At 42.7% G+C, this 17,300-nt stretch overlaps 1 protein-coding gene across 1 annotated transcript in view; it reads right to left on the bottom strand.

The window, feature by feature from the left end:
* The window catches only part of COL6A3 (collagen type VI alpha 3 chain), a 119,024-nt gene that overhangs the window by 45,966 nt on the left and 55,758 nt on the right, over window positions 1-17,300 (bottom strand). Inside the window, exons 11-20 of the mRNA XM_066630984.1 lie at window positions 14,167-14,769; window positions 10,402-10,748; window positions 7,970-8,048; window positions 6,928-7,073; window positions 5,879-5,971; window positions 4,490-4,543; window positions 3,203-3,274; window positions 1,855-1,881; window positions 1,684-1,728; window positions 1,294-1,347 (exon numbers count right to left, since the gene is read on the bottom strand). Coding sequence (XP_066487081.1) covers window positions 1,294-1,347; window positions 1,684-1,728; window positions 1,855-1,881; window positions 3,203-3,274; window positions 4,490-4,543; window positions 5,879-5,971; window positions 6,928-7,073; window positions 7,970-8,048; window positions 10,402-10,748; window positions 14,167-14,769 — 1,520 coding nt within the window. The remainder of the gene's footprint in view (window positions 1-1,293; window positions 1,348-1,683; window positions 1,729-1,854; window positions 1,882-3,202; window positions 3,275-4,489; window positions 4,544-5,878; window positions 5,972-6,927; window positions 7,074-7,969; window positions 8,049-10,401; window positions 10,749-14,166; window positions 14,770-17,300) is intronic.

A 17,300-nucleotide genomic window follows, 5' to 3' on the forward strand; every position in this document is an offset into this window, starting at 1 on the left:
ACTTCTGTGTCAAAAGGGTCACTTTTGACTGTGGTATACCCAATATCAACCTAATACTAGGCAATTTCTCTACCAGGGAGATATTACCAGCAAAAGAGGTACTTGATTACAGTAACATACTCTGATTATTGTAACATGCTATATATGGGGTTGCTCTTGAAGACTGTTCAGAGATTGCAATTAGTGTAGAACGCTGCAGTTCATGTGGTCATGGAAGCTGCAGTTTGACTCTGTAAGGCTGCTGCTTCTTCACGCATGCTGGCTACGGATTTGAAGCCCTTCGAAGCATTGGGCCAGGATTATCTGAAGAACTACCTCCTCCTACTATGTCTGTATCTCCTGAGGTGTTGGGGGGGGGGTGCAACTCCTGCATGTTGCCATTTCCAAGGTTTGGTTGGGGGCAATAACAGGAAAGATCTTCTCTCTAGTGGTGTCACAGTTACAAAAATCCTTCCTTCCACTGAATTAAGATCAGAATTCTCTCTGTTGTCCTTCCAAAGGTCGGTTTTTTTGGTGATAACAAAATAAAAACACTTAACACCACTATCTGTACTTCTTCTCATTTTTAAAAAATAAATAAATAAATAAAAACAAAATTTTGAACACCTCTACACTTTCTCTGACACCTCTACAAGCATGTGGATGCATCTGCTGACACTGTACCACCCATGGGTTTGGACTATCCAAACTTTCCTATCCAAACTTCCTATCCAACTTTCCAGGACTGGTACAGCCACAATGCAGCTCCAACGTAAGGGAACAAATGTACCCGTACCTTGAGGAGGCCTCTATCACTGTCTCCCCACCACAGGATGCAGCACATATGACATAGGCATGGCTGCACCAGCACTGGAAAACTGAATAGGATTGGGCCCTATGTCACCTAACTAGTACACTTTTAAAGCAATCATGATTTATGATTATAATTTATAAAAATACATCCTTGGAATAAAAACACATAACACCGTCTTCTGCACTTCTAATTTAGAAAACACTGAAATACATTAAAAAATAAAACTGTTTTCACCTACCACTATAGAGCCTCTATAACACCAAACAAGGGGAGCATACGTTAGGCCCCAAGAAACCAGTAAGCAGAAATATGAATGCATACTGCAATGCACACATAGACACATACTAGAAAATGGTGGGCTTACTAAAGCCCCTTAAAAGGACCATGAATATTCATGAACAATGTGTGTTGGGCCATGAGCTAGGTTGTTTGGGCACTGCTATCAGCTCTGACTCACATTTGTAGGTGTTTTCTGGAATCATAAACTTAAAAAGACTTACCCTTCTGCCATGTCTTCCCCTCTCTCCAGGAGAACCTGGAATGCCTCTGTCTCCCTAGTAAAGGCAATCATATTATTGTATTATATTGATTGCAGTTGATTGCAACTGAATAAGGGCGCAATCCTAACCCCTTATATCAGTGCTTTCCAACACTGACATAAGGGCAATGCAGCTCCGAGGTAAGGGAACAAACATTCCCTTACTTTAAGGAGGCCTCTGTGAGTGACACCCAACTGCAGGATGCAGCACAGGTCCCATTGGTTCTGGAAAGCACTGACATAAGGGGTTAGGATTGTGGCCTTAATCAATAAAGTTTATTATATAATGCAAATGACTTCTGACTGAACAAGCTATATTTTCTTTAAAAGAACAGATGTCCAAGAACCTTACCTCTTCACCATCTATTCCATCAAGACCATTCTCTCCCAATTCACCCTACAGAAGCAAAGAAACTAATTTACAATACAAAATTTTAAATATTCACAAATCTGACAATGGAAAAATATAAAGTGCATGCATAAGACTATACATTTTTTTCTGAAGTCTCTAATGCTTACATACCTTATCCCCTTGGAATCCACGGATTCCCTAGAAAGAGAAAGAAAGAGAGAGAAAAGAATAATTATTCAAGCAAACAAAACCTGATTTGTCAGAAAGCTACAGTCAGAGAAGGATGGAAGCAGAAAAGAGAAGAGTCAGAGAAGGAAGGAAGAAATTATAATCAAATGGCTTCCACAGATGGAAAAAAAGCACAAGATTATCTGAGTTTTTACTTTTTCCATTGACTGCAACAGTTGGACTGGGCTCAAAGCATCCAGACGAAACAGCAAGAGCATGAAGGCACTGACACAGTGGCCCCAATTTTTTAAAGAATATTTTTAAAGGCAGCAATCCAATGTATACTTACTACAGAACAACTCCCACTGAGCTGAGTAGACACAAACAGGGCACGCTAGGACATTAGGGCTGTTTGGTAGGAATTATGAAGGGAGTATCAGTGCGTAGAGGTATCGAAGGGAGTGCGAAGGGAGTATCAGTGCACAACAGATGTTGCAGAATCTTGTAGAACCTGCTATTTTTCTAAGGGTAAAAATGAGGATTCTAAACCCATGACAGTGATTGCGAGCATAGAACCAAATGGTATGCACTGGAATGGTCAACATTAGATTTACAAGAGGCTCAAAAGATTAATTCCTTCCCAAAAGGATAAACTGTTCAAATGGATGTCAGTTCTTCTGCCTACTCAGTTCCAGTTCCTCTCAGAACCCTTCCTCTCTCCGCCCACCTGCTCATTAAAGTCTCAGGAGAACAGGAAACACACACAGATTAGGAGACAACTACAGAAACTGAACAAATTTGTTACAGTGAAATTTGTTACTGTACAATCCTGTGCATGTTTTCTTACCCTATTTCTAACTTGCACTGGAACAGGCAGGCCAAGTGGCCTGAGCTGTACTCACCACGAGGCAGGTGCCAGCTGAAGGACAACTTGGGGTAAGGGAATATTTTTCCCTATGGGGCTACTTGGATCTGCAGAAAGATTTTGCTAGTGCAATTTGAAGCAGCCTGCATAAGGCTGATCAGAACAGGGAGGAGTATTAAGATTCAGACTGTGCTGCTGCTGTGCTAATGGTGATCCATTCCTACAGGACCTATGGTTGCTTACTGTAAAATATCAAGATTTGATCTTCAGCTGATATAAAATTGGTGCTTATTGACAACTACTTATCTGGCCTCATTCTATAAAGGTTGATGCAAGAAGAGCCTTGTTGGATCAGGCCAACTGCTCATCAAGTCCAGCTTCCTGTATGGCCCATCAGATAGCTATGGGAGCACGCAATTTAACAGGATACCAACATCATTCAGAGACAAACTACCTCTAAAACAGAAAGGTTGATTTTTAAAATACCTTGGCTCCTCTTTCTCCAGGACAACCTTGGAATCCCTGAGTTCCATTCATCCCTGGTGGTCCACGGTCACCCTGTTACAACAAAGGAAGAATGCAACAGTTAAAATTCATGTCTGTTTTGCTGTAGATAAATTTCAGAATGAAGGAAGCCAAATGGATGAATGAGAGAATGGAGGAAAGGGAAGGGACAGTTCCAGTAGCTAGGAACTAGGCTTAGATATGGTATATTTGCTAGAAAACTAGGCAGTTACATATTCATTGTATAATACCTAGTTAATCACTGAGATATTTCTAAAGTTCCAGAAACATATTTTTTCACTACTTGAAGTGAGGGCAGGAACTTTATAAAGTGGCAGTGATGCACATGCCTCTCAGGTTAGTTTCCAGCCTAATAGGATAGCTAGGATAGTTAGTCTGAATACATAAGGAATAGGTTGCTTAGCAGCACACAGGAAGTTTACTAAAACAGCCAGCCAATATAATTTGTCTTTAAATGACATGGGCTAGTTTTAGCTTTAGGTTGCTTTCAGATGCAGTCACAATACTGTTTTCTCTGACTGATCACTTATACAATGTGTGTGGAAGTACAATGTTACACACCCATCTCAACAGCTTGTAATCTGAGAAAGTCACATACATAATGCTCAGAAATTTCTCTTAGCAGATATGCCACAAATATTGCCTTTGAAATATTTAATCTGGGCTTCCAACATGCATATGATTTCTATAAATTCTTCTTGTTCCAAATAGAGGATGGATCCTTGATAATGCCTGGCTCAGGGGACTCGCATACAAATTCCACCATACACAAAAGCTGTGAAAGACATGGCCCCATGTATATTGTATGGTGGATGACAACATGCCACCCTACTGACCTGTGCTTTAACCCATAGTGCTAATTTCTGGCAAAAGGGGTTATTTCTCTCGGGTCAGAAAAAAAGATTGTAGGAAAGACCCATGAGTTCTTCCTAGCAGCATGTGAGTTCAACACTGATCCTTAAACAAGCCGTGGAGTAAACATTAATCACAGGCAAGAGCAATGGAACTTATCACAGTGTGAGCCTGGCATTTTTACAGCCCTGGCACTGGATCAAGCCTGTACCACCATGTTTCTGTTTTCTTTGGTTTGAAGTACTTTGTAACCCCCTCCTGCTGATTCCTTCCAGTTGCATCAGAGCAGGCAGAAAGAGAAGAACAGACACTCCTAAAAGCTAAAGACACTTTCCTTCTTTCTCTCTCAGCACACAAAGATAAAGGAAGCAAATCTGCCTGAAAAAGCTTACTCACCGGTCCACCTTCATCCCCTGGATATCCTCTGTAGCCGTTTTCCCCTGAAAGTCCCTTAAGAAAAACACACATACAGATGGTTTGTATTTATATGTATATTTGCATAAGACTCTGTTATACATATATTTGTATAAGACTCTAAATATCCTGCATGTGCACCTTTAATATGGATTCTAAATCTCTTAGAGCAGTGATTCCCAAACTAGGAGGTTGCAACCCACCAGCCTGGGATGCACTTCTGTCTGCCCCCTTACTACGAGGCAGGGCAGAAGGATGGCAGAAACATAAACTCCAGGATTGTGCTATCAGGGACAGAATGGGATTTTTTTTACTTACCCAAGCAACATTGGCCACCAGAGGTACAGGGAGCCCCACGGATGCTTCCACAAAACTCCCCAAGCTTCAAAATGAGTAAACTAGTACTCAGAACCCACTTCCAGTTTTGCAATCAAAAATGGAAGTCGGTTCCAAGCACGATTTTTATTCATTCTGAGGATTGGGGAGCTCTCTGGAGGTGTCCATGGGGCTTCCCGCACACCTGGAGGCTGGCACTTCCTGGATTAAGTTTAAAAACAACAACACCCTTCTATCCTGATCACCATCAGGTTCCGGTTCAAAGGTGAAAGGTATGATAAGCATTAAACTTGATAATAGAACTGATATGATCTTTCACACCAATTCAAAAGTCAGTAAATTTCCCAAATCAGACACATTAGTCAAATGTTTATTTTTGGGGTCCATATTTCAGTACTGTCACGTGAATTTTGTCACATATCATCACTTCATGACAACCCAAAATGATCTGGAAATCCAACTCAAAGTTCAAATTTAAAGACTGAACTTCTTTTCAGGTGAGACTAGATGAGTGCAATAGATAGGCAATTAATTGCTCGGAACGAAGGAGCTGCTGGGTCAGGTATGGCCAAGAGCATCCCTATAATTTCCCATTTTTCTTTGAACCACAGTTACACACACACACACCCCTCCCCAATGCCATCAATCAATCAACAATCAACAGTATTTATATACCGCTTTTCAACTAAAAGTTCACAAAGCGGTTTACAGAGAAAAATCAAATAACTAAATGGCTCCCTGTCCCAAAAGGGCTCACAATCTAAAAAGATGCAAATGAATACCAGCAGACAGCCACTAGAACAGACACTGCTGGGGTGAGGTGGGCCAGTTACTCTCCCCCTGCTAAAAAAAGGAGCACCCACTTGAAAAAGTGCCTCTTACCCAATTAGCAGGGGTATGCCATGTCACAAACAGCTTTGAAAAATCCTTTCCATCTCAAAAGTGGCTTGTGGCATGAGGTTCAGCCATTTGTACAGTTCTTTGGCTTGCTTCACTGGATGTTCGATAACCAAATATGAAATTAAAACATCTCACCTTTGGTCCAATAGAACCTGGCACTCCCCTGTCTCCCCATTGCCCAGAACATTTACATGGAATCCCACAGCATGCCTTTTCTGCAATGTTGTCCTGTAAGGGGAGAAATAAAAGCCACCAGTAAATTAGAAAGCAGTTAAAACTTTGCAAAGACATACATAGCCAAATCTTTAATAAATGGTTTCTCATTGTCCAGGAGAAGCACAGCTGCTTTCACTCTTGTGTTCGAAACCCCCCCCCCCCGCATTGAGTTCAGAGCCAGGATCACCTAGACAAAGTGGCACACTGCTTCCAAACCAGTCACTAATGCAACAGCAAGCACTGCAATCAGAAGGGATCTGCACCTTCTTAGTGCAGTCTGCACCTCCTAAGGCAGTCTTCCTGGTTGCTGCGACAACAGGAACACTATGGAGGTGGATTATGGGCTAGAAAGGGAGTGGGGCTGCACCTGCCCATGAAAGCTGGTCCCAGTATAAAGTGTCTTGTCAGTGCCATTGGGGAGGCGATACCAGCAATACTGTATTGATTTGGTACACTTCCATTGCCATTCTGGCTCCCTCCGTACAAAAGTCACAGATTTGCAAATCATTGCAAAGAGCAGAATTTCAAGGGCCAAAACGGCCTATCCATGCAGCTGCCAGGCTGATACCAAAGCCTCCAGTTGTGACTGGCCACAGGAACTGAAAATAGCTGATAGAATGGAACTGGTATAGAGGGATACATTGCACAATCCACTGCTAAATTCTGCCCTCCTCTCAGAGGGTCAGCAGGTTTTTCGATACTCTATTTTCCTTTCTTTTCTTTTTCTCTTCAATATTCAGATAAGTGCCTAAACAAACAGATGTATTTTTCATGAGGAAAATGTACAAGGATGGTTTAAAACACCTCACAGAATTTGACAACTGATGACTCCGATAGCAGCCAGATGCTAGAAGAAAAGATCTGAATTTCGTCCAGGGGTCCAACAACTTTGGAATAAGTGTGAAAACAGAAGCTTCCATATTAATGTACATGTGAACCTAATCAGAAGACAGATTCTCATTACGTACCAGTTGCTCTGCCAATTCAAAATCTAAATCCAGCAGATTCACCCGGAGAGGCTGATTGTAAGTGAAGCCACGTCCAAATTCAAGCGTCATCAGATCCTCAAAATTTGCAACTCGTTCCAATCCAACAAGAATGAAAGCCTTGACTCCTAAAGAATTGGAAGGGGAAAAAAACCAAGCTCTATGCTGAACTACTCAAGCACAGAAGTATTCATGAATCCCTTTAAACACTGAAAACTGTAAACACCAGCAAGGGTAACCCTCTTCTCGATGCAATGTCCCATCTTTTATACACCACTTGCATTCTTAAATGAAAAAATTAACTGTGCAAACCCCTTCTGCAGTGTGCATCTTCCCTGAATCAGAAAGACAGAACAGCTACCCATGAAACAAGATTATCCCTCTGTCATAAATTCCTAAGTACTCTATTTACACAAAACAGAGTACTTTGATACTTGCACAGGACCTGGGGTGGGCATAAATCCAGGGTGGTTAAAATCTCTCTCTCTCTCTCTCTCTCTCTCTCTCTCTCTCTGGAGTATGCCAGAGGGGTGATTAGCATCCATATGCATCCGTATGTACATACAGTTGGCTAACTTTCATAAAGTACAATAGAACAGGATTCCCCCCCACAACTATTACAGGGCCTGCTCATGTCTTGATTGGCCTAAGCACCATCCTGGACAGGCCTACTCAGAAGTAAATCCCACTGAGCTCAATAGGGCTTATTCTCAGCTCAGTGTGCATAGGCTTGCAATCTGTTAAGGCTGGTTTTACCAAGAAGTTTTACCATGTATATGTGCGGAGCACATGCATGCCATTTTCCAGAATTTGCACTTCTGTATGTCATTAATATAATGAATAAGGGAGGGAGTCATTTGTACTTCTCACAGTCACATGTAAAAATACTAATGGACACACTGCTTTAACCAGTGGATTCCAATTACACTGGATTAATTAATTCAAAATAAAAGGGTGTTGTCTTGCATGTGTGACCTTAGAAAGGCAAACAACATGTCAGCATGAAAATATAGTACTATAATACCTTCTCGCTTGAGATCAGCGGATGCAGCTTCTAGCTGTCTTCTATTGCCATCAATGCCATCAGTTAAGTGTATCACCACCTGAGAAAGAAAACACTTAAGTTAGACACCAATTATAAAAAGTTTAATTAAAAACATCACTGTAATGCTGGCCAATTTTTGAGGTGGCACTCAGGGAAAAATCCAAGATTCCAAAGCTACTAGAGGCCACATTCTGAATCTGCCCTATGTCAGACGAGCACCTGATGGCAAATGCTCACCATGGTACTTTTCCAAAGAAGATAACAAGATAGGGGACAGTAAACTGTCAACTTTTTCACCCAACTAGGATAGGCAAGACAATACTTCAGCAATTTACCAGGTTGGAAGGCAAGACAACAACCAACTGCAACAACCAACTGCAGAGGTATGGGGAAGATAAGAAAAGGATTAGACTAGATTGGAAGCTTCGACTGACTTAAAGGGGCATTGAGGGAGGGAGACCTAAAGAAACTGGCAGGACTGAAGGCACAATGAACAACGTAAGCTTGGTGGAGGTAGGAATAATGAAGATCCAAATGACTCTTTTGGGTCCAAGAACCAGATCTACGGATTGTCAGGCAGTGCACATTGGTTATCTCCACCAAAATTATATAAATTACTAAATCAAAAGCAAATACAACTTGTAGTTTTTCAAATGCATACATTAGGAGCTCTTACACATTAGTTCAGATTACATGACCACAAACATTCATATGTGTTTTAAGATCTCCAGGTTGAAGAATTTTTTTGGCAGGTCAGGTATTATCTAGACCAGGGGTGTCAGACTAATTTCATACAGTGGACCAAATAGCATTGATGGCACCTACTGAGGGGGAGATGTGATGTTATTAAGCAGGAAGTGTCCTGAAATAAGCATTCAGTTTAGTCCCAGTACAATGCCTATGCTACTTCTCTGCCTACATTTGCTGTCTTAGGACAAGCCTATCCAAACTTCCAGTACCAGGGCAGCCGCAATGCAGCCCTGAGGTAAGGGAACAAATGTTCCCATACTTTAAGGAGGCCTCCAAGACTGCTTCCCCAACAGAGGAAGCAGTGCATACCCCGTAGGCACAGCAGCACCAGCACTGGAAAATTGGATAGGATTGGGCCCCTACTTGCCACTTGCTTCATAATTCCCACAGGTCTGCCTCTCCCAGCACTGCACAGTCCATCCTTAGTGTGCTGGGTCACCCCTGAAGAGTCTCAGCATTCCCTGTTGGCTTAAGGCTCTGCAGCTGCAGCCAAGCACCACTGGTCCTATCTCAGGACATGCTCCTTTTCTGCATTCCTCCCTTCATCTCCATCAACTTCTCTCACAATCTCCTTCTCTTCACTGAATGCTACTGTTTGCTCCTCCTCTCTTCTGCTGACTGACTTTCCCTCCTCCATTATCCTAATGTCTCTCTCAGGGTCTCCCACTCCTCCTTCTCCCACCCTGACTTTCCCCACCCTTTTATGCCTCCCAGCCCTACTTCCTCTGATATGATCTGGTGGCTGCTATCTGGTGGCACAATCTCATAAGATTCCTTGAGATCTTGGGTTATGAGACAATGCCTCATGAGACCCTGGCCATGCAGATCTCTGAAGTTACATCAGAAGAGCTTCCACAGGCTGGATGAAAAGTTTCCACAGGCCATATCAGGCCTATGGGCCTCATGTTTGACACCCAGCCTTTTTTGCCAGCTAGTAGGCAGAACTGTGGGAATAAAGCAAAAAAACACACACACACACACAAAAAAAACCTTACAAACTTACACATATTTGTTTAAACATTTGTAATCTGCTTTGCCCTTAGAACAATACTTGGATGCAGAAAAAAATTAGAATCAAGGCTGAACTCCTATACATACTTTCCTGGGAGTAAATCTCATTGAATACAAAGAGGGATTTACTTCTGATAGGTCACACCTGGGATTGTGTTGTAAAAAAGGGGTTTCTTTTTGTGAACTTGCAATTAAAGAAAATTGAGGCAGGTAAGCAGCAGTTGTAGGACGTTATCAAAGCATGTCCTGGTGTTACAGAAATTCAGCCTTCCAGGCTATTCTTTTGGTAAACTGAAGAGGTCCTATAGGTTTTGTAGCCCAATATCTGCATTTTCTTCTAAAATGAGAATGGAATCAGTGGCAGGCCTGGAAGGGGGGGCAGGGGGGTAAATGCCCTGAGTGCTGCATTCCAGACCATGCAGGAAGCCTTCTGAGGCTTCCAATGTAATCCCGGTTTCCCGGAAGTACTGTTGAAGACTACGGGGAAGCCTCAGAACACTTCCCCAGTCGGTCCCAATGTCACACAAGACTCTGTGGTGCTGGGTAAGCAGGGGGACAGAGTGGTGCAGGGTGGCGGCATAGCAGACCATTGCCCCGGGGCATTGCCGCGTAGCGGGGCAGGTCCGTCACTGAATGGAATCCAAACTTACCTTCACATTTCCACCAGGAGCTGTGCTGAATTTATTCTGATAAGACTTGAGAGTCTCTGCAGTTAGAACATATGGACCACCAGTGCGCAAGGCTTGGAACTTTTCAAACAGCTCTGGCTGATATTCCGTAAAGTCAAATGCTTCCACAACTCCAGAGCGAGTCTGAGCCAAAAGAGCCACTCGTACCGTAGGTGCCTGGTTGGCAGTGCAGCTTATTTTTTGCATTTGAGTAATCCTGTTCAGAACGTCATTGACCTTTGACTCCAACCCTCTCTGAATATTAAATATATTTTGCCCTGGTCCAACTTCTGAGACATCAAATCCAAGTATAATATCCAGATTGCAATCTAGATTAAACATACGTATAATTGCATCAATTACAGTGTGGAGGAAAAATGACAGTTGCTACAGGATTTATATAGCAGGATTTAGTTGCTACAGCATTTGTATAGCTATAGGATTTATATGACTACAGCTTATAGTTGCTACAGCAGTGGTTCTCACACTTTTAGCACCAGGAGTTTTTAGAGTGAGAATCTAAAATCGCTTCATTCTACTCAGTCTTGTGCCACCTCCTGAGGTGGCACAAGCCTGAGGAGACCCATTGGGGCTGTGGTGGCTTAACTGTGGGTAAGGGGAAGAGTTTCCCCTTGCCTCTGGCTAAGCCACTCTGGGTTCAGCACAGGCCTCCTGGCCCTCCTGTTCCAGTGCAAGATAGGATAGCGCTGCACAAGTCATTAGCATTTATACAGTCAGACCACTGTATCAGATACACTGTATCACTATGACATGTGACATGTGGCATGTGACACTATGACACTATGATATGTATTACATATGACTGTAACAAAACATCCACTGGTGTTCTGTTCTTGAAACCTCCCCAGTTGCCGAAACCTGTAGATAGTCAAATCCACGGTTAGCCCACAGGGAACCTCCAAATGTGTCTGGAGGATGTTCTGAGGTGTAGGGAGGTCATGCACAGCTCAGAATGCACATCCTAGTTATGCTAGAAAAAGCCATTAGCGTTTATAATCCTTACAACAACACTGTATAGTACATTGCTTATCCTGATATTACAAATGGGGACTGGACTAAGAGACAGGCTTGTTTCAAGCCACGGAATGAGTTCATGACTGAGGTAAGATTTAAGCTAGAGATGTCCTGAATCATAGCTCAGTCTTTTAAGAATGATTCTATGCTGGCTGTGTTTCAAGGTAGTACAGGAAGGATTTTGAATCTCCTTCTGTATTCTTTCTTACTTTAGACTTGTGGAGACCAAGGGTCTTGCACTAGATAACCTAGTGCAGGGTTAGAATCCCTCATGTTCAGGCCTTCTACATTTGTTCAGAATACTGAATTTTGGGGGGAGGGAGTTCTGTTAAGACAAGTTAAGGAGCATTGGCTCTAACATCCAGATTGAAGGAGTTATGTGAGAGAGACCCTGCAAGATGATGGTATTTGTGTCTAGCAGACACTGTATGTACAACATGGACAGAACTCATTTCGCATACTGCCATACCCAGTGGGCCACTGGTACTGCTGAGTGCGCACAAAAGTGCATTAAGATGCTCCCTTGTATAAATGTATCCCCTTGTATCCTCTCATTGGAGGGGATCCTGCTTGTTCATTTTCCCTCATTCATGAATGTATGAATGAGGGTTGTTAGATTTTGAGTGTTTGCTGTGGAGAAATCCTCTTTTTGGAATGCTTTCCATAGAGCAGTATGCCTAAGTGATACTAATGCAAATATTCATACATGAGCTAAGACATTCTTTTCCAGAAAGATATAGGCATGAAATGTAGTCTCTGTTTTCTTTTCCCAAATTTGTTTTTTTGCTATATTAGTATTTAGCTTGTTTTAACTTTTATATTTTTAAGTTATTTTTACTGCTAACATTTGTATGCTAATTTTTAAGCCATTAAGAATGGAACCTAAGAATCAAACCAAAGGTTTATCTAGCCTGCATTCTGTTTCAAACAGTGGCCAGCTGGATGCACTTAAAAATCCCACAAGTAGGGGACGCAACAGCTTCCCCTGTAGTTTGTCACCACCCTCTGTTAACTCTGGTTCCATTGAGCTGTCTTTGCTAGTAGACATTGATACCTTCCAAAAGTAGTGGGTTTAAGCACTGTGGTACAGAAATTTAAGAATTAAGAAATGAAAATTGAAAAAGTAGTATCAGGCATGCTACATGGGGACATTAATTGAGATAAATGGGCATCCCAACCCTGAGCTGCCCAGGGAGCGTGGCTGCAGTGGCAGGACTGGCTCCCCCTTATTTAATTATTTCTTTTATTTTAATTTAATTATTTATAATTATTTATTTTAATTTACTTGATGATGTCACTTCTGGCCATGACATCACTTCCTGGATAGATCGTCATTCTAAAAAGTGGGTCCCAGTGCTAAAAGTTTGAGAACTGCTGCAATAAGCTGTTAGTAAGTTGACATGGGGTGTGTGTGTGTCAACAATACAAGTTTTCAAAATCACTAAAATCAGAATTTAGAGGAATAATACCATCATGTTATATATCAATCAATGCGTAATTTCATGCAGAATGCAATGAGACAAACCACATTGAAATATCTGTGTTCTAACAAAAGGTACAACCAAAAAACCAGTGGGGGTGGGGTGATGGTACATCACCACGCCCACCACCTGGGGTGTTGCCCCGCCCACTGCATGGGCGCACAGTTTTCCCACACCAGGTGATACGAATCATAGTGATGCCACTGTGCAGCGGTGCCAAGAATGGCTCCCGCCGCATCCTGCATGCCTCAGCCTCCCAAGGGCAGCACCTCGGGAGAAGGGGACTTTCATCCCCTTCTTCCAGATAAGGGAAGCAGTCCTGCAATGGGGTTACTCACGTCACCACTGACCAAAAGGTCGGAGGTATGGTAAAGGCGTTCGTGTAGGGCGCCGAGCCCTCTCTCCGCCCGCCTCCCCGTCATGCCTCCTCCCCACTCCCTCCCCGCCTTCATGGTTCACTTATCTGAAGTACATAACTGGCGATGACATGATCAACAGTTACTTCTGAGTTGGGAGGCCAGATGAGACGCAACAAACACCAGTAAGAGGCTTAGGGTGGATGGGACCAGTGGATGGGACTGTTTTTTAGAGTGTGGAAGAGCATGCTTTATAGCTCTGCTTGCCTAGCCTCCTATCGCTGTTTGTTGGGTCACGTTCCTAATCTCGCTGCTGGGTGGTAGGTGTCCAGGGGTCCTGCAAGTACTACCAGACAACACCTCAAGTACTACTGTTGGTACCCATATCACTGGTTGAGAAACACTAATCTAGACCACCTGGATCCTTCATTCTCCTCAGTCTTGTGTTCAGGACAATTGGTACTGGATCTTAGCCCCTTCACTATATTGGCACAGAATAAACTTTCCCAGGTAGACCCACCTAAGAAATCATAAGAAGAGGACAGTAGCAAGAGATTTCTGTATTCCCTTGACAGCCGCATATGCTTAAAAAGCAGATCAATAAAGCAGCTTTTGCCTAGGGAAGACAATTATTCTAAGGGAAAATTACTGAATTCCAAGGGTTAACCTAAGAACTTAAGAGGAACTGGATCAGGCCAAAGACCCATCTAGTTCAGCTTCCTGTATCTTACTGTGGCCTACCAGATGCCTCAGGGAGCGCATAAGACAACAAGAGACCTGCATCCTGTTGCCACTTTTTGCATCTAAACCAAAACACAAGGTGAAAAGAAAACTATAAAAATACCCTGAATTTTTTTTTTAATGGCAACAATTACCTTTAGAGACATCCCCTACTCCTCGGCACAACTGCTCCTTCATGGCATCGCTCAAAGTCACTAACACGGCCTCATTCAACTCTGAGAGTTCCTGGGCTGTTGCAGCCCTGAAAGCAGTGGTGCTGTCACTGGAGAGCCTGGAAACGTCGCCCAGATCAATGTTTTTCACACCAACACCAAACACCTTGACACCTGACCGTGTCAGTGCTAAGGCAGCTGCCTGCCCATCATCTTCTGGCCTGCCTCCTGTTACAATAAAAGCAATCTGAGGGACTTTCTGATCCATCCGACTGCCAGCCTCCCTCACGAAGTGTTTTGTTTGGATATGCTTGATAGCCGATCCGGTATTGGTCACTCTGCCTCCTTTGTACATGACTTTGTTCACTGCGTCCAAGATCTGCTGTTTGGTGGAGAAATCCTTCAGAAAGAATTCATCACTCACGTCAGAGTTGTACTGGACTAAGCCAACCTGAATGGAATCACCATCTTCGTAAATAGCATCAATGATGTTGGATACAAATGTAATAACTTCTTGGAAATTGGTTTTCCCGAAGTTGATGGAACTATCCAGCAAAAACACAATGTCACCTTGTTTTTTGCCACCTAAAAGATCAGGAAGGAAATGGTGTTAAATCTTTGGCTGAATGCGCATTGTCTCCATCAGCATATCTAAGAATCTGCATGGGTCTGTAGTAGTGCCCCAGAACTCTTACACAGCATCTGGTCATTTTCATGGATACTTGAGAATCCTCTGAGTTCACTGCACTTTTTTAAAAATAAGAAGATTCTTGTCCTCATGGTTATAAACTTGTGAACAAGTAAGATTTTTTGGTTTGGTTTGGTTTTGAAATCAAAAGGACTAGCAATATCCCTGTGATGTTGCAATGACTGGCACATTTCTCCCTGCTTCTCACCCAGCACTTGACTTCCGCTTGCTTGACTTCTATCATTCCCTCCACCCAATTTGTGCTTATGCATGTTGAAAGAAAGAATAGTGGACGCATACTGTATGAGTGGACCAAAATATAAAGATTAAACAGTGTGTGTGTGTGTGTGTGTGGGGGGGGGGGGTTTAAGGCTTGAACTGGCCCAAGTAATGTGTATGCTCAAATGTCCTGTCCCCTTACTTCAGTTTTCCTGCTTTGCCCCTAAATCTCCCAAATTTCAGGGCAAGAATTGGCTAAAGTTCAGACTCTAAACTGTTCTATATACTGCTAAACTACTTTAAAAATAGAGGGGGACCCGGTATTCACAGGGGTTCTGTTCCTGTTCGCAGATATGTGGGATGTGCCTCCCCTGCACCTGGACCCTCTGGGGCTCTTCTGAGCCCAGCAGAGGCTGTGCACGTCTGCCTACAGTCTCTTTAGGGCTCAGAATAGCTATTTAGGGGGGAAAAAGTCACTTCTGGGTTTTTTTGGCAAAACCAGAAGTGATGTTTTTATGCCATGGGATTCAGTTACAATCTGGGAAATTAAAAAGAAAAGATGGGGAAGTGAGGGAGGGGCCAGAATCTGTGTATCATAAGCATGCAAGTCAGTTAAGACACAGGACAAGTCACTGGCACTGCAGTTATACATTTCTATAGAAAATGTAAAGTGCTGTACTTAGGGACAACACAATAGTGTTTTTTAAAAAACAAACAACCATTTGGAGTTGTACTCAGGCCAGAGGGCACTTATAACACCAGCTCTTATGGAGACCAGCACTGGCCTGAAATGACTACTAGTGCATCCCTTCTTCCACCTTCCTAGGGACTGGTTAAGATCTGTGTGCCATGAAGGGAGGAAAGAAGATGTGCCCAGGCCAGAGGAAACTCATGCAGACTAGCCCTGGACTGAGAGTTGCATTATTTAATGTTATTATTGTATTGCACTTTTAAAAAATGTTTCAACATGCCTTGGGGGCTAAGTACCTGTACAAATAAACAAACGTTAGAGTAAGAGAGATGGAGATGTAGAGGGAAGCCTCCTGAAGGCAACTACAGTGTTTCAGGGCAGTAGCAATATGTTTATGATGTTTCCTTGCACCCTATAATCACCACAAGCTTCTGAAAGAGAAGGGGGAAAGACACACCGTGGAGAATGAACTCTGTCTCCACTCTGAACAGGTCCACAGCTTACAAGTGAGGAAACACTTTTTAGATCTTGATCAGGATCTGGAGACCAGGATGTGTCCTGATTGGACACCAGACTGACTGAAAGCCCAATCCTATCCAATTTTCCAGTGCCGGTGCAGCCATACCAATGGGGTACGCACTGCATCCTGTGGTGGTGAGGCAGTCACAGAGGCCTCCTTAAGGTATGGGAACATTTGTTCCCTTACCATGGGGCTGCATTTCGGTTGCACCGGTGCTGGAAAGTTGGATAGGATTGGGCCCTGAATACGCCTAGACCTTCCCCTTGTAGCCCTGAGGCTAGCAGTGATGAATACAAGGCAAGGAATGGGGAAGGAGAAGAAGGGGAATGATAGAAGATTGAAATGGCACAAAACTTTAATGGCTTTTAGCTTATATATTTACCCATATTTGCTACCCACAACCACAATAAACAAGAATGGGTACATTTAGGCTGCAATCCTATCAACACTTTCCTGGAAGTAAGCCCTATTGAACACACTTTTCAATTTACTTACTTTTGAGTAGACATGGATAGGATTGTGCCAGACTCTTAAATTTGCTAGAAATTATTTGCTAGAAATAATTCTAGAAATTTTGCTAGAAATTATTCTAGTTATAGTTATTATTCTAGTTATTCTAGTCATTATAGTGAAAAATAAAAGTAACAGCTCAACTCACAATTCAGAGTATGTAGATTTCTGCCAATGAAATTTAAATAAAATGAGGGAATTACAATTGGCTTATAAACCCAGAGCTCCAAATTTGTGGATCACAACCTGAAAATAATAGCATTCAGGATTCAAAAGGGAAGAGGTGCACACTGGAGAGAGTCATGTGTTTAGCTTGAACTGTCTGTTCTTCCAGCAGCAGTTCCCACTGCAAGAGAAACAAGCCCCTCTGATCTGTACTCATCTCTTTGGGAGTGGGAAGTGCTGTCATGGGAAAAAAGGTTAAAGCAAAGCTTTAGGTGCATTCAATTTTTTTTTAAATTCACATAGAACTATACTGGCTGGGATCA

This window comes from Tiliqua scincoides, chromosome 1, assembly GCF_035046505.1.
Source record: "Tiliqua scincoides isolate rTilSci1 chromosome 1, rTilSci1.hap2, whole genome shotgun sequence".
In the NCBI taxonomy this organism is placed as follows: Eukaryota; Metazoa; Chordata; class Lepidosauria; order Squamata; family Scincidae; genus Tiliqua; species Tiliqua scincoides.